General features: G+C 49.3%; 1 protein-coding gene across 8 annotated transcripts in view; it reads right to left on the minus strand.

Moving 5' to 3' along the window:
• Positions 1-10,975: 10,975 nt before the first annotated feature.
• PFKFB4 (6-phosphofructo-2-kinase/fructose-2,6-biphosphatase 4) overlaps positions 10,976-21,572 on the minus strand; it is a 34,271-nt gene continuing 23,674 nt past the window's right edge. For 7 of the 8 annotated variants that reach the window (XM_037528601.2, XM_037528599.2, XM_037528594.2 and 4 more), the window contains 5 exons: positions 17,213-17,317; positions 15,611-15,740; positions 15,392-15,454; positions 13,954-14,018; positions 10,976-12,955 (listed from right to left, as the gene is read on the minus strand). In XM_037528601.2, coding sequence (XP_037384498.1) covers positions 12,896-12,955; positions 13,954-14,018; positions 15,392-15,454; positions 15,611-15,740; positions 17,213-17,317 — 423 coding nt within the window. In that variant the 3' untranslated portion in view covers positions 10,976-12,895. Of the gene's footprint in view, positions 12,956-13,953; positions 14,019-15,391; positions 15,477-15,610; positions 15,741-17,212; positions 17,318-21,572 lie in introns of those variants that run through there. The other variant, XM_037528602.2, reaches the window with a different exon arrangement.

A 21,572-nucleotide genomic window follows, 5' to 3' on the forward strand; every position in this document is an offset into this window, starting at 1 on the left:
CTGCTTTGGGCATAGCTTTTGCTCCCGCCTCCAGCCCCCAGCGCCCACGCGGGAGGGGGGTCTCCGCGGGTACCCTCGTCCTAACACACCTGAGCGCCCCAGCCGGCCCCTCCCCGCCGTCGGGCCTCTCTCCCTGAGAACCACCCGAGGACCTGACCTGGTGGCCCCGCGTGGTGCCCAGAGCAGCACAGTGTGGTGCCCAACACATGCTGATTCCCCACTGGAAGCTTGGTCTGGAGGCTTCCTGGGACTCCGGCTCTGAGGACACTCCTTGGCCCCACCAGCTAGGGTACACTCCTCTCCCCACGTTATCTTGCCTGGTGTGAGGGTGGGGACAGAGCGCACCTGGCATGCACCAAGCCACCTTCCAGCTCAGGGGAGCGCGGACTGATGGCCATCTTTGTCTGCTGCAGGGACAGGTGCTCTGACAAGGTCCCCTGAGATGGGCAACTCTAACAGGCCCCCACTGCCCCCTCACTGTGGCCAGGGGTCTCCAGCAGAGCCAGAGAAAGGGAGCTGGAGTAGTGGCTATGACAAGAAGACATCAGAGATGGGGTGCTTTGTAAACAATAGACATTTATTCCTCACCATTTTATAGACTGGGAGGTCCAAGATTATGGTACCAACATCTGGGCCTGATGAGAGCCCACTTCCTAGTTCATAAATGACAACCATTTCTTTCCTGTGTTGGAAGGGACAGGTAGCTCTCTGGTTCTCTTTTATAAGGGCACTGATCCCATTCATGAGGGCTCCATCCTCATGATCTAACCCCCTCCCAAAGGCACCACCTCCTGATACCATCACCTACAGTTAGTCTGTGGAACTTTTTTTGTACAGGTTTCTAACCTGCCACCCACCATGCTTTGGCACGTTCAGTACAATACTGAAGGCAGAAAACATGAAATGTCACTAACCAGTCACCTGTGCCAGTGTGCACACATGTACCACCACATATTTATCACCTGAGCAGGCTCATAGCTGTGAACAAGTGCAATTCCCAGGTTAAGGTGTGCGAATAGGGAGAGGAGGGCCTCGGCACCCCCTCAATCCCCTATCACCAATGTGACTGGGAAGTGAGTAAGACTCAGAATGCTGTACACAGGTGGGGTGGGCAGAGGTGTGACTGTCCCTTGGCAGGGTGAGGGACCCCCCCCTGCCACAGCCCAACCTCCCCAGGCCCCCTCACCTGCTCATATCTCACAGAAAACTGGGTGAAACCTTCATGGGGGACCTGTGCTCAGGCAGGAGGGGAGGAAGGCCAGGAACACCCAAAGGCTTGGAAATTGCAGCTTTGCCTCTGACAGGTGTATGTGGGGTGGGAGATGGGGGCTTTCCTTGTAGACCAGGTCTGTGAAGCAGGAAACAGCCACTTCTGCTAATTATCTGGGGAAATCAGCCCCTCCCAGGCAGAAACCAAATACCGTATGCCAAATATGGGAGTCTCAGCGAGACTGAGGGCGCTCAAACCTTGTAAAGATACACAATACTGGGGCCTCTCCAGTGGCGCAGCGGTTGAGCGTTGGCCTGGTAGCTGCCCACAGCCTCTGCAGCGCCGGTTCGATCCCCGGCCACCAGGCAAGGGTCCCACATGGCGCGCAGACCTCTCCTGCCGCCCGCTGCTCCCCTCAGCAGTGTACTTTGTCATTCTGCCTTGTTCTGTTCCCCGCTCTGGCTCTGGTGAATTCCTTCACCCTCCCATGCTTCTGACTGTACCCAGTGCTTGTATGTATAAGTAAATAAATAAATCTTTTTTTTTAAAAAAAAAGAAAGATACACAATACTGAAGGGAAAGACCAAGATCAGGAGACAGCTACAGGGAGATAGAGAAGCAGGGGCCCAAGGGAGATGGTGGTGCCATCCGGAGTGCAGCGACAGACCAAGGCCAGTAAACAGCAAGTCCAAAGAAACAAAAATGTGGACCTCCCTGGTGCCGCAAGGGGTTAAGTCTCAGCACTATGAAGCTATCTCGGCCACTACAGCACAAGTTCAATCCCCGGCCAGGGGGACCTCTCCTGCCTCGCCTGCTGCTCCCCTCAGCAGTGTACTTCAGTCAGTCTGCCTGTTCTGCTCCCCACTCTGTCTCTGGTGAATCCTCCCACCCCCACACCTCTGGCCTACACCCCAGTTCTTCTATGCCAAAAAAAGCAGCCCCCTAAATTCCACCGGTGGCAATCATTCGAATTCTCTCATTAGCAACAAGAGCTTTGCTTTGCTGCTTTTGCTTCAGATCAAGATTTGCTTTGCTTTGCTTTAAATAAACTTTTGCTGTGCATACTCCTTCCTGCTTTCAAAGCGGCAGCTGGCTTCCCAGACTGCAGCCAAGAACTCGTGGGTGAAGTGACAAGTGGTTGCCCATTTCAATGTGAGGACCCAAACCATCTGGACTAGCTCAGAAATAAAATGTCAGGCCATCGGGGTAGGATGGAGGGGCCAGGCAACCATGTACTGTTGTTACAAGGAACCCAGCCTCCTCAGACAGCTTATATCCTCAGTCTTCTCTCCACCCACTTCCATTCCTGCAGATGCCAGCCCTCCTGCTTAGAGGCATAAATTCTGTCCCTTCCCCATCTGTCCTTCCTGAGATGGCTCAAGCCTCATCTTAGGGCACAGCCCCCTGCACTTCCTGTCCCCTATCTGAGTCCTTTGTCACCTCAAGGTCCTTCCCTATAACAGGGTGGTCCCTAGGGAAAGAGGAAATTCCAGGTTCCCAGGCCCATTCAAGGAATGGTGAAGCTGAACAGGGAGAAATAGCTGGAGAGGAGATTGAGAAGAAAGAAAGAGAATGGAGAGTCAGAGGACTCCTGGAGGAGGCACATGGAGCACAGGGACATGTGAAGAAGCCACTCTTGCTTCTCGGTCCTGTACTGGTTGAAACATGTGGGTGAGGGCCTCCCTAGTGGCGCAAGGGGTTAAACATAGCACTGTGAAGCTGTCTGCAGCCTCTACAGCACAAATTTGATCCCTGGCCAGCCAGGGACCTAACCCACATGGTGCAGCAGACCTCTCCTGTCTCGCCCGCTGCTCCCCTCAGCAGTGTATTTCAGCCAGTCTGCCTGTTCTGTTCCCCACTCTGTCTCTGGCAAATCCTCTCACCCCCAGCACCTCTGGCCTGTACCCCAGCTCTTGTATGCATAAATAAATAAATCTTAAAAAAAAAGAAGATACATGTGGGTGAGAGACCATTGGAGAGGTTAACAATGGCAGTGTTTATCTTGACTTTGCTCCTTTTGTCCCGTATGTGCTGGGTCTCTTCTGCCCCTTTCCTATATAGGTCCCCACTGGAAGGTACCTTAGACTTGTGGCATGTTTTCAGGACTTAGTGGTCCTGTTTTGGATCAACCCTGTTTGGCTGGGCATTTACCCACAAGGACATGGGTAACTTTGGGTACTGGATTTGCAAACTATATTCTTTTTTTTTTTTTTTTTCTTTCAGGTTAAGCTCTATGTTTGCAGAAGACACTGCTAAAAATTCAAGTATGTTACCTAAGACGAGTAAATCATTCAGCTGTATCACAAATGTGGTTAATAGATGAACTAGCGATTTACCCAGCAAATCCCTTAGTGAAAAGGAATGCAGGTTTTTTTTTTCCCTCTCCTTTAATAATTTCCCCCCTGAGTATCAAGTGAATTCATGTTTGTTCCAAAAATAATTTGATAAAGTCAGTAAAATTCAAGGCACAATCAAAAACCAGCTAAAATCCCCGAGTTAAACTCTCTCAAATCACTGCTATTAGTATTTTAGAGTATGTTTTTCCCAATTTATGAATATGCGTCTGTGTATATGTATATGTTATATGATACACATTTATTTTTCAAAAGTAAAATCACCCTATATATATAGTTGTATTGCCTGCTTTTGCTGTGATGTTTTTTATTTTCTTCTATGACATCTTTTTTTAATAATAAATTTTATTTTTATATTCCCCATACAATTGCACCCCCCCCTTTCTGACCCCAATCCCTCCCCTCCTGCCCCCCACCCACCAAAGAGTGTCTCTGGTTCATAGGCAAACTATATTCTTTGTCTTTTCTTTGTTGCTCAATAATTGTAGTAAAGTTCCTTTCCAGGGCCTTCCTTCCTGGTGCTGCAAGGGGTTAAGTCTCAGCACTATGAAGCAATCCACAGTCACTGCAGCACAAGTTTGATTTGGCCAGGAGATATCCACACTGCACCGCAGCCCTCTCCTTTCTCACCTGCTGCTCCCCTCAACAGTGTATTTCAGCCAGTCTGCCTGTTCTGTTCCCCACTGTCTCTGGTGAATCCTCTCACCCCCTACACCTCTGGCCTATACCCCAGTTCTTGTATGCATAAATAAATAAATCTTAAAAAAAAAAAAGAAAGAAAGAAAGGGAAACTGACCGAATTGCCACAGGCTCCTGGCCATAGTCCACATGACCAATAGGGGGCAAGTGCAGGGTATAAGAAGACTTGTTTTCTACTGGTCAGCGTGACTCAGTTGTTCTTTTGCCAGGGAAAGTTGTTTTTCCCACGTGGCCATTGTGTTGGTGCTGTTTAGGTGGGAGATGGAAGGGGTGGCCAAAGTCATCATGGTATCATGATGTTCCACATATTGTCAATTCATCTGTCAACAGCAACTCCACAGGAGTAAGGTTAGTGCTGGAAGTTTTCTTGGAGGCCATTTTAGGAGAGTTAATAGGTTAGCAATTGGAGAAACCTAACTATGTGTTCTGCAGGTTACAACAATGGCTGGTTCTGGCATTGTTTTGTGCTTTCAAAAAGACTGGCTTTACCCACGGGCATCAGATTTTGCATAGCTGTTTCATGTTTGTCCTTTGTCTGCCAGAGCAGGGAGGGGCCGTTTTCCCAGCACATTTTATAGTATGCTCACAGAGGTGTACATGTTATTAAACTTCTGTTTGTTTTCCCCTGTTGATCTGTGTTTGTTTGTTTGTTTTTTAATTACAGGGGGTGTTTCAGCCAAAAACCTAGAAGGATAGAGGGAAAATTATTCTTCCACACCTACACCATGCACATAAGTTGGGTTTTTCATGCTGCGAATTTATTGTGAACATTTGGGACCCTGGTATAGCAGGCCAGAGAGCAAAACCATCTGCATAAAGTCACAACAGGACAGAGCCTGTTGAAACAGCTGTGCATGAACCTGGTGCCAGCAGGTAAATCAACACTTCAGTCTCCACCAGTGGCCAGGGACAACAGAACATGATTAAGTCCCAGCATTTGGCTTCTCTGTGCCGAGATAGAAATGATAGACCTTAGGAAATCGAAAAATGAAAACCTATAGATGAGACCCAGAAGCCCCTGGCAAGAATAACTCTATATTTACAATCAATGACTCACTGTTCCACTTCTAAGCACGAGAGCTGCTCCCTCTGTAACGAGGTTTATAAATTGAACTGAACTTGTGACTGTTGGAATTGTTCTCACAGAGCAAAATTCTATCTGACTTTTGGGGGGAAAGGATGCCCTGAACAAACTCCACAACCACAGGTTTTATGGACTCCAGCCCCCACCCCAGACCAAAGAGATCCAAGATGCCAAGGCCTACAAATCCCATCATGTCATCACCATCAAAGGGAGGGTTGCTAGGAACTGAGGGTGGAGTTAAGCAGCCAGGCTTGGTATGTAACCAGACATGTGGGCCTTGGGGGTTCTTTTGGCTTTTTGCTGGCTCTCAGTGTGCTATTGGGGCCCCAGCTCAGTGAAACTGGTAGGATGCATTCACCAACTTATCTCCCTCTTTCTCTCTGGGTTATTCATTTCTTCATTTCCCTTTCTTTTGTAAATAAACCCTTTATGAACCTTTATGTGTGTGCCTGCAGTTGAGTCTCATTATAAGTCCCTTTTAAGTGTGCAGGTGAGGACCCACAGTCAGGCAGCTCATTTCATATTGGGGTTACTGTATAACAACTGTTGCTTGGGATCAAGTCCTCACCTGGAATATCTAATAAACCCCTTAACTATCATTGAGATTTTATTTCAGTCAACAATACCAATTAGAAAAGGAAAGAAAGGATCCCCTTCAGTCCACTGACCAATTTCACTAGAGCACCAGCCCCCCAAAACAGTGTATCAGTGCCCCCAATCCTCTGTGGGTATCACCCCTGCCCCCAGTACTCACCATGCTGGACTGTAACAGTGCATCCCCCTCCCTAGCAACCACCAATCTTTCCCAGTGCCCACAGTAGGGCCAGTCCCAGGGGCCAGACCCTAGAGTGGTCTACTCTCCCCTCCGGGCCCCACCCCCCAACCTCCCCTGCCCTGAGCTCCCGCTTCCTTCTGGTGGGCTTAGCCAACAGAAGGCATGGACTGGTCAGAGGGTGGAAGGAGAGCACATGGGCGGAGCTGTTCCTTCCCTAAAGTTCTTGCAGGCAGTCACACCTCCCCGGCCACTCTGCCTGACCCCACATCCTTTAGCTGCACCCCCTAGCTGCACCTCTCACCCGCTGCCATTCAGGACCAAAATGCTGAGAAATTGGGACTTTAACGTGAGGGTCAAGGAGCATGGCTGCCTTGAGACACCCCTCTGGCGTGCAGGTTATAGAAACTGAACCTGGAAGGAGGGGGCAACAGGGAACTGGGCTGAGACTGGAGAGAGGAGGCAAAGGAGGAGGAGGAGAGCCGGGGAAGGGGCTGCTCCTGGGCGCGGTGAGGTGTCCTGAGCCAGGGCCAAAGAGCAGCAGCAGAGGATCTGTGTTAAGAGGCTTCTGGTCTTTCACTCTCCTCCTCTCACAGCAGAATAGGAGAAGGGGGAGGGGACTTGGGCAGGGGTCTAGTGGTGCGGTGAGGGAGTAGGAGTGGAGGATGGGGGTTTTCTTCCTTTTTCCCTTCTTAGTGCGAAGGCAGTCCCCCACTACCACAAACTGCACAGTCAGGTTTCCCACGCTGGGGGCCATCGCAGGGGCCAGCACATCTGGAGTGCGATGGATAAGCCTCGCCTTGGGAAAGCCTCCTTCCAGGTAAGGATGAGGAGGGGGTTTTCAGTCCTTCTCCCTCAGGCGCAATCCTCCTCTCAAGGGCTCAGCGCCGGAGGGTGGGAGAGGGACTCAGCCACCTTTCTCTCCACCCCCTTCAATTCAAGGTTTAAGTGGGGCAAAGTTAGTGCCCTTTCTCTTTAAAAATAGAAATAACGGGGCCTCCTTGGTGGCACAAGTATCAATGCTATCAAGCTATCGCCAGCCCCTGTGGCATGACTTCGATCCCCGGCCAGGGAGCTGACCCCCATGGTGCAGACCCACATGGCGCAGCAGACCTCTCCTGTCTCACCTGCTGCTCCCCTCGGCAGTGTATTTCAGTGGATCCGCCTGTTTGCTCCCCACTCTGTCTCTGGTGAATCCTCTCACACACACACCCCTCACCCCCTGCACCTCTGGCCTACACCCCAGCTCTTGTATGCATAAATAAATAAAAAATAAATCTTTTTAAAAATAGAAATAACAGGGGAGCCCCCAACGCCCCACCTCTGTCTTCATCATCATCAGTTGCTCCTGCTGGAGTCTCTCAGCTTGGGGATGGGGGCTCAACATGGATTCAACATGCTGAATTATGTTACTTATGTTCTACCTATCTGTTGGGTTGGCTGAAACAAGAGTTGAATCTCACTAAATGCCAAATGATCCCTGGCCTACTGTAGAGGAGAGAGTCCAAAGTCTGGTACAAGGTAGAGGAGAGAATCCAGAAGGGTCCAAAAGTCTCAGGAAGATTCACCCATTTGTTCAAAATAAATGTTGGATTGAATTTACCACGGACAACTTACCTTTTCTCTAATTACCTCTCTGGAGGGGACCTACAAGATACTCCTATCACAAGGTCTTGGGAAGTCCATTGCTCAGGGAAGTGTCTTTGAAAAGCTTCAGTTTGCTAGGGCTGCTGGACCAGGTACCACAAACCCAAGGGCTTAAACAACAAAATGCATTGTCTCATAGTTCTGGAGGCGGGAAGTTTGAAAGCAGCGTCAGCTGGCCTGTGCTCACTCCAAAGGTGCAAGGTAATTTGATTTGGGGCCCAACCTACTCCAGCCAGGCCTCATTACATCTGCAATAACGCTAGTTCTCTAAAAGGTCACATTATGAGGTGCTAAGGATTAGGTCTTCAATGTATGAATTTGAGGTGGGGCCCGATTCCACTGGCAATAAGCACCATAGTTACTACTCTCCGTGGCTTAGGTGCTGCACCTCCCCCTGCAGTGACCTTTAGGGCTAATGGCTTTCGCCACCGTCCCTAGGTCCGGCTGGGCAAGGAACCAGCGCGCAGGGGGAGAACAGCAAAACACCCTGAAGCAGGGGAAGTACAGCAAAGTTCCCTGAAAAGACAGAAGCTTATCAAAAGATAACGACCACCAGGAACCACTACAAGAATGCTAAAAAACCTTATCCCGTCTTTCTAGAACTACAAACTTTAATCCCTTATTGTCTTTTTAAACTTCCTTCTTTCTTCTATAAAGGTCATTGCTTGTTAATTAAAAAATTATATGAAATCCTTAAAACAAGGCTGACTCAAATGAAACATTACTAAACCCTGTAATAATTAAAATATAGTTTAGGTAAAAAAGTAGTTAGTAAAAAATGCGATTATATAGTTTAAAAACAAAACTAATGGTCTATCTACTTAGGAATGAGGCTGGGTCCAGATGTAGATCACCGCCCTGTCGGTGATAGGCTGAGCCCATGAGCAAGCTGATTTCATTGATATTCATTGTTCCTGTGCTTTTGGAAAACATATATATACTGGTCACAAACTCAAAGAAAATTACACTCAGATTTACACTCTCTCTTGAAGTGTGTCTGTTTGTCATTTCTTTCACCAACTCCCTGACCACCCTGCAAGTTTCTCTCAACCCTGAGATGGCCTCATCGTCTACTGCTGTGCTGGTCCGCGGCACTTAGGTATTCCTTGGAGCATGAGAGCTGAAATGGCTCCTCGATTGACTACAGACACTGTGACTGGGTGACAGCCAAGTGTCAGCACTGAATTGCAGAGAGACAATGATAGGCCTTGGGACTTGCAGGTAATCTGAATGGTCAGACTGGCAAGGATTACCAGGCCCCAAGGACCAACACAGGTGAGGAGGCCAGCAGAAACCTCCTTGATGTGCACAACAGGAGCCCAGAGACCTGATCACAGAAAGATCTTTCACCTGTAAATCCAGGGGTCCCCAAGGGCAGTGCCCTTTAAAGGGGGCACTGTGAAGGTGCCCTTGCCTCAGGAGCCTTCTCCAAGAATCCCGTGCCCCTTAACTATTTCTGCTCTACCACAGAATCATTTTTGACTTTTAATTAAATAGTTTTGTTCAGGGCCTCCTTGGTGGCACAGGGGCTAAAGACACAGTGCTATCAAGCTATGGCCAGCCACTGCAGCGTGATTTTGACTCCACTGCTCCTCTCAGCAGTGTATTTCAGTCAATCCTCCTGTTCTGCTCCCCACTCTGTCTCTGGTGAATCCTCTCACCCACCTCCCACCCCCTGCACCTCTGGCCTACACCCCAGTTCTTGTATGCATAAATAAACAAATCTTAAAAAAAAAATACTTTTGTTCAACTAACAATGAGCCCAGATCCAGGGGGTGAATAATGACTGGTCTAAACCAAATATGGCAGCACACCCTTTTGTGGGCAATAATTATGTACAGTAGTCATATGGTTTATATATAGCACATCGTGTATCATCCAAATGTTGCTGAAACCTATGTCTTTGCAACAATATTTCATTCCATCCATATATGTTCTTATCAGATGATTCCTGTTTCTTAGGAACCCAAAATGCCATGAAAGTATTCAGCATGTCCATAATATAATTGCTCTGCATAGCTTGTGACAGAAAATTACACCTGAAGAAAAAATCTGGGCCTCCCTGGTGGTGCAAGGGGTTAAGTGTCAGGACTATGAAGCTATTCACAGCCACTGCAGCAGGAGTTTGTTCCCCAGCCAGGGAGGTGACCCACATGCCGCAGCAGACCTCTCCTGTCTCACCCGCTGCTTCCCGCAGCAGTGTATTTCAGTAGATTTGCCTGTTCTGTTCCTACTCTGTCTCTGGTGAATCCTCTCACCCCCTGTACCTCTGGCCTACACCACAGTTCTTGTATGCATAAATAAATAAATCTTTAAAAAAAAATCTGATGTTATATTTTACTTCTACTCTTGCTTTGCTGCTAAAAATCCTCAACATCTTAATAAAGTGCTGGGAAGCCTCTATGAAGGCCCCAGGAACTCAGTGGCCAGAGGTGGGTGAGAATCATTGCACCGTCTCCCGGTCTCACCCATCAGCAGCGGTCACAGCTGACCCCGCAGGGCTGTCTCTCCTTGTGAGCCGTAGGATGAAGCACAGGGGTTGTCATCCACTGTGACACAGCCTGGAGAGGCAGAGCCATAACTATTGGCAACCCTGACTACCCAGAAGCATCCCAGCCACAGCCATGCTCTGTTCTGACACACTGGGAGCAGCCCAGGGAGGCCCTTGGCCATGCCTTGCGCCATCGCGTCCCTGCAGGCTGTTCCTGCAACCCGCCTTCCCAACAGTCAGGCCCAGGGCAGGGGTATAAGCTTGGAAAGGGAAACCCTGCCACTTGCCACCACCCTCCCCACCCCAGAGGCAGATGACAAAGAACACCAGAGAACTAGACATGATCCCACCCATGGACACATGCAGCCCCTGGCTCCCCTCCTATCAAAGACCCCCAAACCCCTCCCCTTAATGGTGCTCTATGCCAGATGCCCTCCTAACACCTGTCTCTTGCTCAGGAGCAAGAGTCAACACCCTAGGTTGGCCTGCAGAAAACTGAGGCCCTGATCTGCCCGTGTGTGCCAGGCCCAGGGCTCACTTCAGAGAGATTTCCCTTTCCACAAAGGGGTACGCAGAGGGCTGGGAGCTGCACTGGGTTCGAGCACAGACCTAAGAGAGCCTATAACATGGGATCTGCAGAGTTAGCTGGAAAGAACATCTCACAAATGGCAAACTGGCCACAAGATAACAACCATAAGATACGACAATAACAGTAATTTTTAAAAGGATTTATTGCAAAGAATGCTGGACACAGTGTGATGTGTGGCTGAGATTCAATGCCACCCATTCTGGGGAGAGCAGGTAAATGCCTGCAATGCCAGCTTTTCCATCATCACAGCTCAGACCTGGCAGCCAACCAGGTGGGTTGCTGCAGGGACAACTGCAGGCAGAGCCTGAAGGGGCTGTCCCTGCCAATGCTGTCATCCCAAGATTTCCCTCTCCCCTATCCCAGTGCTTGTAACCTATGGTCCAGCAGCTCCTGACTGCCCTCTGGATGCAGAGAGAGAAGGCCTCAGTGGTCTTGACTCAGAGTTCCTGGGAGAGGTGGTGCCACCTGAAGGGTGAAGGGAGTTGCTATGGCTAAGAAGTGAACATGTCCTCTGACCCTGAGCCTCAGGCTCTGGGGCTCTGACAGGAGGTGAGTCCCAGGGAGGATCCTGCCCCATTCCTGCTCTGGACAGCGCTCCTCAACGGCTGCAAGACTGGCGGCTGAGAGAATGCCAGCCAGGGTCCAGGACATGGACTTTTCCCAAGGGCAGGTGGCATCTACAGGCTGCAAAGCCCTGGGGGGCTGAGAAAAGTGGGATGCTCAACAGGCACAGCCTGGGAAAGGTTCTGAGCACAAAACAGGTTTGGGAACCTGAGGCCAGTTTCACCAAGGAGTATGTGTGGATAGCAGGGTGTCCGACGACAAATCCAGGCCCTTTCTCACACAGCCCCACAATCTGCTGGCCAGTATGCCCAGCTAGAAAAGGGAGCTGGAACCCACTGCCCAGCCTGCCTCTCTGGGCTCAGAAGAACTCATGACAGACAGTGGCCTGACAGTGGCATGACAGACAGTGTACTCCCTGAGGCTGTTTTCAGCAGGCTCCGGTGCATGTGAATCAAAGCTGTGATGTGACTGGGAATAGCCACCCCCCACCCCCACCAGCAACCCCACTCCCAACACATGAGAGCTGCCTCAGGTTCCACCTTTCACCTGCCAGTCCCACAGGTGAGGCCAACAAGCACCAGGCTTTGTAGGACCACAACCAGCTTTTCCACATCTTTCACAGCAAACACACGTCCCTGCCGCCGGTGCACATTCTGTGTGGACACAGGCAGCGACGGGAGAGGTAGCAGGCTGGCACAGCAGGGTCAGGGCCACGGGACAGCAGCCTCTGTTGAGCGCTCGGGAGAGTGGCTCCAGGGAAGGGAACTCATGCAACCGCCCTGCGGTCACTTCCTTCGGCTTCACTGTGAGGGCAGCCAGAATGGACAGCCACGGAGTCATGGTGTGCACAAGGCTGGGAAGGGTGACCGAGAACGCTCATCCCAGTGCGGTCCTCCGCAGCACAGCGGGAAGCCTGCGAGCTGCTTTCCCGAGCGTCCACGAATGCCAGTGGTGTGGACGCCGTGCTGACCCGTGGAGGCACCGCCTTGGTGGAAGCGCTTCGGTTCCGGGCAGGGCAGGATGGAAAGGGCTCTCCCTCTCCCCTGAAGCAGCAGCAGCTCAGGGTCCTGTGAACACATGGCCTCTGGCTCAGGAAGTGGCTGCAGAGGACAGCAGAGGCCCCCGGGTCCACCTTGGGCCGCTCAGCCACACTTTCCATTTCACATTTTAGGGTTTCTCACTTCACAAAGCCAACCAACTGCTGAGACAGAGCGCCCTAAAGTTGAGCTGGGACACCTCCCAGCAGCCCAGGGCCAACACAATGCAGCTGATTATTAACTAGCAGCACGTTGTCGTGTCCTTCATACAGCCCCGTCATGGTCAGGGAAGCGGGCGGGCTCTGGCGGGGGTCCTGGGCACCACCGGCCACGCCGCGGAGCTCTGAGGGTGTTCCTTCGTGGTGGCTGTCCCACGGATTGAGGGTTCTGGGCTGACCCTGTCCATGGAGATCAACGCCTGCCTCGGGGTGGAGTGGAGGAGACACAGTCACTGGTGAGCAGGGACCGTGACAAGGGCTTCCTCCGGAGGCCTCGAGATGTCTACATTCTGCACAAAAATAAACACACAGAACATTCACCCTGTGGCAAGAACTAGCGGAAATGCACTATTGCATTCCTCACTGCTGTGGCCATCTGGACCTATATTTTCACCCCAGGAGCCCCGGCGCAGGACTCCAGTCTCTACCTTCCTTAAGAACATGGAATTAAGAGACTCAACACATGGTGGGTGGATGAACACAGAACAGAGACAGGGGTGGAGGAGGCCCTTGGTTCCCCTCGCTCCTTGCAGGCAGGTCAAGGGTTACCCAGAGTGCGCTGTCCCCACCTTCTGCCTCAGGTCTGGGTCAATTGGGGAGAAACCCCAGGCTGGGGGCTTGCATCCTCATCAATGGGGGCAGAAAAGGCGCTCTCCTGGCTCTAAGTTTCAGTAGACAGGTGTCAGAAGGGGCCCCAGGAGCCTGTGGACATCTAGTGTGTAGCTTGGTCTGTCCCCTCGGTGCTGGGCCACAGGCCCACGGACCTCCTGAAGTCCTCAGCGCCTGCCAAGCTGCAGAGTCCAGTTCCGTCCACAGCCTGCTGAGCCCAGGGTATCTCAGTTCTAAGAAATAAGGACTCTAGGATTTCCTCCAGCTCTATGAGACTGTCCTGTGTGACTCCCAATGCTGGTGGCCCATCTTTTTATGGGTTTTTCATAACCATCACCCACAAAAGCAGGTCACCAATAACCCGGGCTGCTGAAAACATGACATGCCCACACCTGCTGAGAGGGAGACAAGGCCCCCATCGTCAGAGCTGTAGGTTGTCAGGTCTTGAGGGCAACCCATACAATGTCACATGCTTCCCGGCTTCTGGTGTCTCCCCCTCTAGGAAGGCCTGATCTAGGCCATCCCCAGGCCATGGCCTCACCCTGACAGGAGAGCCATCTGGACAGAGAACTCCTGCTTCACTCTGGCAGGTGCCCCAGCTGGGCCTGGCCCTGGAAGATCGTGTGTCTGGACACCCCTGGGAACATGCTTACCACCCCAGCGGTGCCCCTGTTGCTACCTGAGGCCTGTCCCGGTGTGTGTTCACAGCCACCACATTCAGGAATATGGACTCCACTTTACAACCTGCCAAAAGGAAGATGCAAATCCATTCACTCTCCTGAAAAGCAGCTGGAGCCATAGAAGTTAGAGATTTCTTTCAGGGGGAGCCTTGGGGTACTGTGGAATAGAGCAGGCTCTCAGCCCTACCCTAGTGCTACTACCCTGTGAGGAAGGACAAGATGCTCTGTCAGGCTTGTGCGTATCAGGTGCCACTGCCCAGTGCTGCCTCAGTGAGGAGTCCAGACACCAGGCAGGACCACACTGAGAACCAAATTGCCTACTGTTAGGGCAGAGGGCAGCCTGAGGCCTAAGCAGAGCACAGAGTCACCATGCTCAGTCTTCAGGTTCCCCAAACCACCCACACCCAATCCCTGCCATACAATAAGGTCAGGCATTCAGCAGTGTGGGGGCCAAGGGGATGCGCACAAATGGGAATGAGGCTCAAAGTGTAAGCGCCCAAGGGGTGCCTCACAGCCTGGGTTGAAGGCAAGGTGCCAGGCTCTGCCGTCTGACCTAGGCAAAGCAGAGGTAGAACTAAAACAACCCTGCACCCAGAATACTTTAAGGTCCAGGTCAGGTCCCCTAGGGGCCCTGAAGATTTGTGGGGGTTTGGAAAAGCTAGGGGTAAGGTCCTTCTTGTGGGTGGGTAATGGCTAAGGAAGGATAGCTGGGAAGGTATCCCAGCATCCATATGTTTAATCTTCATCACCATGGAAATGGTGGCAAAAAGTGAAAGGGGGGAATTGTTAGGGGGAAATGATGTCCTGAGATAATCCCATACAGGCTTTGTGGACTCCACCCCCACTCCAGACTAAAGCCATCAAGACTCTGGGAAAGACAAATCCCATCACCACCAAGGGAGGGTGGCTGGGACCTGAGGGTGGAGTTGGGCAGCCAGGTTGGGTATAAAAACCAAACACGTGGGCCTTGGGCTCTCTCTCTGGCTCGCGATCGCTCGCCTCCTGGCTTCAGGGCTCCTGGCTGGCGGCCAGCTCTCAGAGCGCCATTTTGGGATTCCTGATCGGCGGATCGGGTAGGACGCATTTAAAACTTTGTCTCCCACTTTTCTCCCAGAGCTGTACATTTCCTCATTTCCCCTTCCCTTGTAAATAAACCTTTTATTAACCTTTCGCGTGTGCCTGCAGTAGAGCATTGATAAGTCCTTTTAAGCGCGCGGGTGAGGACCCACAGTCAGGCACCCCGTTTTGTATCGGGGTTGCTCTACAACAGTTTGGCCACAGAAATTAAAATGTAAAATAATTAAAGGGCAAACTGGGAAAGGTAGCGGGTGGAGGGAGGAGTAAGCTCCTAATGGAATTGCTGTTGCGCAGGAAAGCATGGAAGCCTACAGAGGCAGAGTCTGCCAGCCTAGGTCTGCATGCAGGAAGCCTCCTTACCGTAGGCCACAGGGGTTAGCTTCATGACTGTGTGCAGCGGACACTTGAGGTAAGGCAGCTGTTCTGTGGACACAGAGCGGGAGGGCTGACATCCAGGGATGCCTGGGTGACAGTCTTTCTCTGTCTCTCTCTCTCTCTCTCTCTCTCTCACACACACACACACACACACACACACACACACACACACACACACACACTCCTGGGGTGGAGGACCCCTACCTGCTGCCTTGTCAAGGAAGTAGGCCAGGAGGCAGCGCATCACAGCCTGGTGGCAGATGACCAGTACGTTCTCTTGTCTCTCCAGCTCCATGATGACAGGTTCGAGTCGCTGGACCAGGTCTTCATAGGACTGCAAGGGTAAGTGGGGAGGGTTCCTCAGGGTAGAGACACACATGTAATGGGCTACCTGCTCACTTCTAGACTCCTCACCATTTTGGGGGAGATAGCTAGGCCTCCTCCAGCCTGGCTTCTGAGGGCAAGGGGGTAGCTCAGTGCTGTGGTCATCATACCTCCCATGCCAGGCAGTGCGGAGGGCAGCCCATAGGACTGCGACAGGATTTCTTTCCTTCAGAAGGAAGCTGGGAGGGGTGAGGATTGGTGGCCTGGAAGAAGTCACCTCCCCCAGCCCAGGGTCAGGTCCTGGTGGGACTGATTGGGCAGGGCTGGGCCTTAGGCTCTCATCCCAAGGGGCTACTTCTGTGCTCACCCATGGGGCTCTTTGCTGAACCCTCAGTTGCTGGAATTCACATGCTGATGAATGGAGGAAAAGACACTGCTCCCTTCCAGCCCACAGAGCGAGCCACAGCGGGAGAGGAAGAAGGGGCCCTGGAAACTTTGTCACGTGTGATCTGTCAGCCACACCAGCAGTCCCAGGAAAGAGGCTTACAGTCTGCCTGCCCTGTCCCTCTGACAAATTTCTAGATTTCCACCAGGAAGCCAAGCTGGGGGGTGGGGGCTGGGGTGGGGGCGGTGGAATTGTTTCATCTCTCTTTTTACATATCCAGTGCTTCGGGAGCAGATTGGCCTCAGGCTGTGACTGGGAGCCAAACCAATATGGATTTGGGCTGGCCCCTGGTAGTTCTGGGGAAATCCTGGATTCATTCTTTAGGTAAGTGTAATTTCCCACCAGTTCTTTCCTGTATTCCCAAGTTGGAACAGTCAACTTTCTTTTTACTTTATCTGGGTTGGCTCCAGAACTGAGCTCCACTTCCGGCATGATGTAGGGAATAATCACTGCATCTGTTCCTGAGGACAGTGCTGCCTAGGGGCCTGGCATCGAGTTGGGAGGCATCTGTGTGTACATATGTATGTGTAAGTCTGTGGCCAAGGCCCCTGGCCACCTCCTGGAAGTAGGCGATATAGCAGTCAAAGGTGACCCTGTTTCTGACCTGGACCCTGGGCTAAGAAGGGAACCAATCTGAAGGAAGGTGACAAGTGCAGGTGGCTTGTGGTAACCATGACTCTCTGGGGAAGGTCTCCCTGGGTCTGGATTCAGGGCTGGCGATTCAGTACCTGGAGATGCAGGGAGGATGGGATCACCTGTGACATGCCCGGGAAGGGAGATGGCAAACATGGGGGGCCACCCGACCTCGGGGTTGGGAGCCCCGTGCAGCACTGTTCATCTGCTACCCAAGGAGGACTGTGGCCAGGGCCACGTCGCTGGGAAGTGGTGGAGATGACACACATACACAGACTGGCGTGGGAGGCCAGGCCCATCCTGCTGCCCCGGCCGACTCCAAGGAGCCCCATAGGGCTCAGTCATAGGTGGTCCTCCCAAGCAAGCAGCAGGTGGTTGGGACTAAGCCCCCAAGGCCCACTTACCTCTCCTTTGGGGTACCGGTACCGGTACTTGTCCTGGTCCCTCAGGGCAAACTCCAATGGATAATGGTCCTGAATTTCTTCATATGTCATTTCCTCACAGACACCCTAGGGAGACACTACGGTCATCACACCTTGCCTGCCAGGCCAGGGGGTCAGCCCTGTGTCAGGGCAGGATAGTCTGAGAGGAGCATTTCCTGGGTCCTGGGAGCCCTTCCTAGCCTGGAACTTACAACCTGTCAGGAAAGAACAGGCCCTCTGGGAACACTGAGCAGGGGGACATCCACTCATTTGTAAACAGTTATCAGGACAATATTTTCCATCCATCCATCATTTATCCAGCCAATTTATGCAATTAAAAAAACCACAGAAATATTAAGTATTCTTTCCTAATGTGTCTTTTGTTTTCCATGCTGTGGAAATGCTACTTCTGAGTAGGAATTATTATGCAAACCATGAAGTGAGATTGTGTCACACAGAAACTACCACACGCACATACGCACACACACACACACACCCCCACGCATAGATTACTTTATACAAATGCCATAAGAAAATTCTAAATAATAAAAACAAAAGACCAGCAGAGAGGAACACTTGTTCAGAAAACAAACCAGTGCTGTTCAAGGGCCTGGAAAGGTCCAGGGCACATGGTCCAGTCTTCACTCATCAGCCATGACTGCCCCTGACTGAGCCCACATTATGAGCAACATTATAGGCCACTTCCCTGGGACCCTTTGATGAGCCACCACCTCTCCCCAATCCACTACTCTGCCGAGGAGTCCAGAAAGATGTGTGAAAGGATCAGTGGCTGTCTTTCCATGGCTCGAGCCAAGAGCCAGCAGACAGGACATACCCAGAGAGGAAGAGGCAATAAAAGCCCTTAATAAAAGGCTGCTGGTCTCTGCCTTTGTTCTAAGTTTTTCTTCTAGACAAAGTTTTGGGGACAAAGTTGTCTACTAAAAAGGAAAGGTAAAGAGGAAAACTTATAGCTGTAATTACTTACATTAAAAAGAAGATCTTAAATCAATAATCTAATTTCTACTTTGAGATACGGGAAAAAGAGGAACAAAGAAAACCCACAGCAAGCAGAAATAAGGAAAACATAAAGATTATGGTGGAAATTAATGAAATAGAAAACAGAAAATAGAGAAAAGCAACAAAATGAAAAGTTGGCTCTTTGAAAAAGTACCCTAAGAATTTGGTTTAACTATGGAGAGCTGTGTGGAGATTTCTTGAACTACTAAAGACAGAGCTTCCATATGATCCAGCAATTCCACTCCTAGGTATTTACCCAAATGACACAGAAACAGTAATTCCAAAGAACACCTGCACCCCTATTTTTATAGCAGCTCTATTTACAATAGCTAAGCTATGGAAACAACCCAAATGCCCAAAAATAGATGACTGGATCAAGAAGATGTGGTACATATACACCATGGAATATTACTCAGCATTCAAAAAAGATAAACCCATCTAGTTTGCAGCAACACGGATGGAGCTGGAAGGGATCATGCTCAGTAAAATAAGTCAGAAAGAAAAAGAAAAATACTGGATGGTCTCACTCACAGCAGGAATTAAAAAAACCTAAATAAGGGACCAGGAAAAAGACTAATTAATACAAAGTAAAAATTAAAATCAACAAGCAACTATAAACCAGAGACACACTACAGGAGTGGGGGGGCGGGAGAGGAAGGATTAGGGTCAAAATAAGGGGGGTGCAATTGTATGGAATATAACCAAAATGAAAATGCATACATTGTGCAAAAGTGAAAAATGATGTAAGAATTATATAAAATAAAATATTAAAAAATAAATAAATAAAAGAATTTGGTGGTTTACATTACTGAAACCATAGACCTTTAGCTAGACTGACAAGACAAAAAAAAAACCTCTAAATTATTAAAATCAGGAATTAAAGAGGGACATTTAATACAATTTACAGAAATAAGAAAGATTAAAAGGGACTACTATGAATAACTGTATGTGAACATATTAGATACCTTCAGTGAAATAGGAACATTCCTGCAAATACACACACCTGTTGTAAGTCAAATGTGTCTCCCCAGCTAAGTCCTAACCCATGTACTTGTGACTGTGACCTTATTTGGAAAGAAGATACAGTCAAGTAGATGAGGTCACTAGAGTAGGTCTCAGTCCAGTAACTGTCTTTGTAAGAAGGCCATGTGAAGACACAGAGATATGCACAAGAAAGAAGGCCAACGTACAGCAGAGACAGGGATGGAGTCGATGCAGCAGAAAGCCGAGAGGTGCCAAGGAGAGCTGACAACACCAGAAACCTGTAAAAACATGGATACTAAAGCAGTTCTGGTGAAGGCTCAAGGGAAGTAAAGGGCAGGGTAGAGAGAGAATACATGTCATGAGTGGAATGTCCTAGAAGTATGTGTGTTAAAGGTGTTTCTGGTGAGGCCTTAGAAGAAAATGAGGTGTGCGTTCCTGGACACTAGGTAGAGGAAAGGTGATCTTTGTTACAAAGTGGCGGAGAAGTTGGATGAATTTTGTACTGGTGTTGGGTGGCTACAATCAAAAAGACAATAGCAGAAAGATGGTATCAAGTGCTGCTCAGGATGTAGAGAAACCAGAACTCTGACACATTGCTGGTGGGAATGTAAAATGGTGCAGCCGCTTTGGTAACCAGTTGAGCAGATTCTCACAAGGTGAAACACAGAGTGTCAAGTGACCCAGGTTCATGTTCTTAGGTACATACCCAAGGAAAATGAAAACCCGTCTACACAAAACCTATACACAAATGTTCACAGCAGCATTACTCCCAAGGCCAAAAAAACAGAAGGTATCCAAATGCACATCAACTGACAAGTGGGATTAATGATATGTGGCACGTCCATACAATAAAATACTATTTGGCAATAGAAAAAGGGCGTGAGATTAGCTACCACAGAATGAACCTTGAAAACATGCTAAGTGAAAGAAGCCAGTCACAAAAGACATATCATTTGATTCCATTTACATGAAATGTCCAGAAAAGGCAGATCTATAGACACAAAATAGATTAGCAGCGGCCTAGGGCTGGGGGAGGGCTGGAAGGAAATGCAGAGTGACTGCTGATGGCTACAGGGCTGCCTTGCGGGATAAAGAGAGGCTCTAAAATCTAAAAGGCTCTAAAATTGACTGTGGTGCTGGTTGCACAGCTCCGAATGTACTAAAGACCAAGGCAAAGACACTTTAAATAGCTAAGCTGTATGGTATGTGAATTATATCTCAATAAGGCTGTTACTTTTTATCTTTTATTTTTTAATTTTTAATAACTCATCATTATTTTACATCCCTGTTTGTTTTTTCGCAATATAGGATTTCTCTCCTCAGGTCACCATAGTTTTCCCACCACCAAAGCACCCACAGTCCTCCTTAGTTTTCCCACCACCAAAGCACCCACAGTCCTCCTCCTATTTTATATTTTCAGAAAGATCTTGTCTGTGTTCTCAGGGTCTAGAAGAGTCTATCACATAGGAAATGCCCAATAATCATTTGCTGAGTGCTTCTTAGAAATGTATCGATTGTTGTTTTCTGATCATTAGATTTCCTTACCTGATTTTTCTAGCTTTTGTATTTATTTAGGATTCCTATAATATAAGCCTATATTATTTTCTTAAAATTTTACTCAGTTCATAAATTATCTCTTTCCCACTACATGGTCCTTGTATGTTCCATCTATTCCACCAGGACTGTTGTTATTAATGAAAGCTGTTGTTAATAAAAGATGTTATTTTTAAAAAAGAAAAAAAAAGCAGTAAATTATGGATTAGACTAAGAAAAAAAAATCACAATCTTGAAATAGAAGACTAGCTCAAGTTTGTTTACCAGAATAGAAGAATAAGGATAAACATGGAAAGATGATTAATAGATTACAGATATTAGAATAGTTTCCAAACTTGAAAGATAAGGAAGGGAATTCACAGACATCTAGAAAAATAACCAGATTAACTTCAAAGAGAGAAAACTGGGGCAGTTATAGACTTCTCTACAAAACCAAATGTGAGCACATCCAAGTCCCTGGAGGGTGGACTCAGGGCCCCTAACCATCTCAGGGAACTACCTCAGGAGTGAGAAGGGACCAGAGGCTGGAGACTTGCCCTGCCTCCTGATGGAAGCCTGAGTTAAATGAGCTACAAAATGGTAGGATGAGTTAAATGAGCTACAAAATGGTGTTTCCTCTTTCGAAAAAGATCAGTTCTGAAGAAGAGAAACAAGAAGATAGAAAATAAAACCAAGAAATAGTACTCAGTCCAATTCCATTAATGAAAACACACACACACACAGAAAGCAGAAAGCAGACAAATGGAAATAACACATACTTCCTTGTCTTTCCCAATAGATTCAAGGA

The sequence above is a fragment of the Talpa occidentalis genome, unplaced genomic scaffold (genome assembly GCF_014898055.3).
Source record: "Talpa occidentalis isolate TD23 unplaced genomic scaffold, MPIMG_talOcc4v2.1 talOcc4.10, whole genome shotgun sequence".
Lineage (NCBI taxonomy): Eukaryota > Metazoa > Chordata > Mammalia > Eulipotyphla > Talpidae > Talpa > Talpa occidentalis.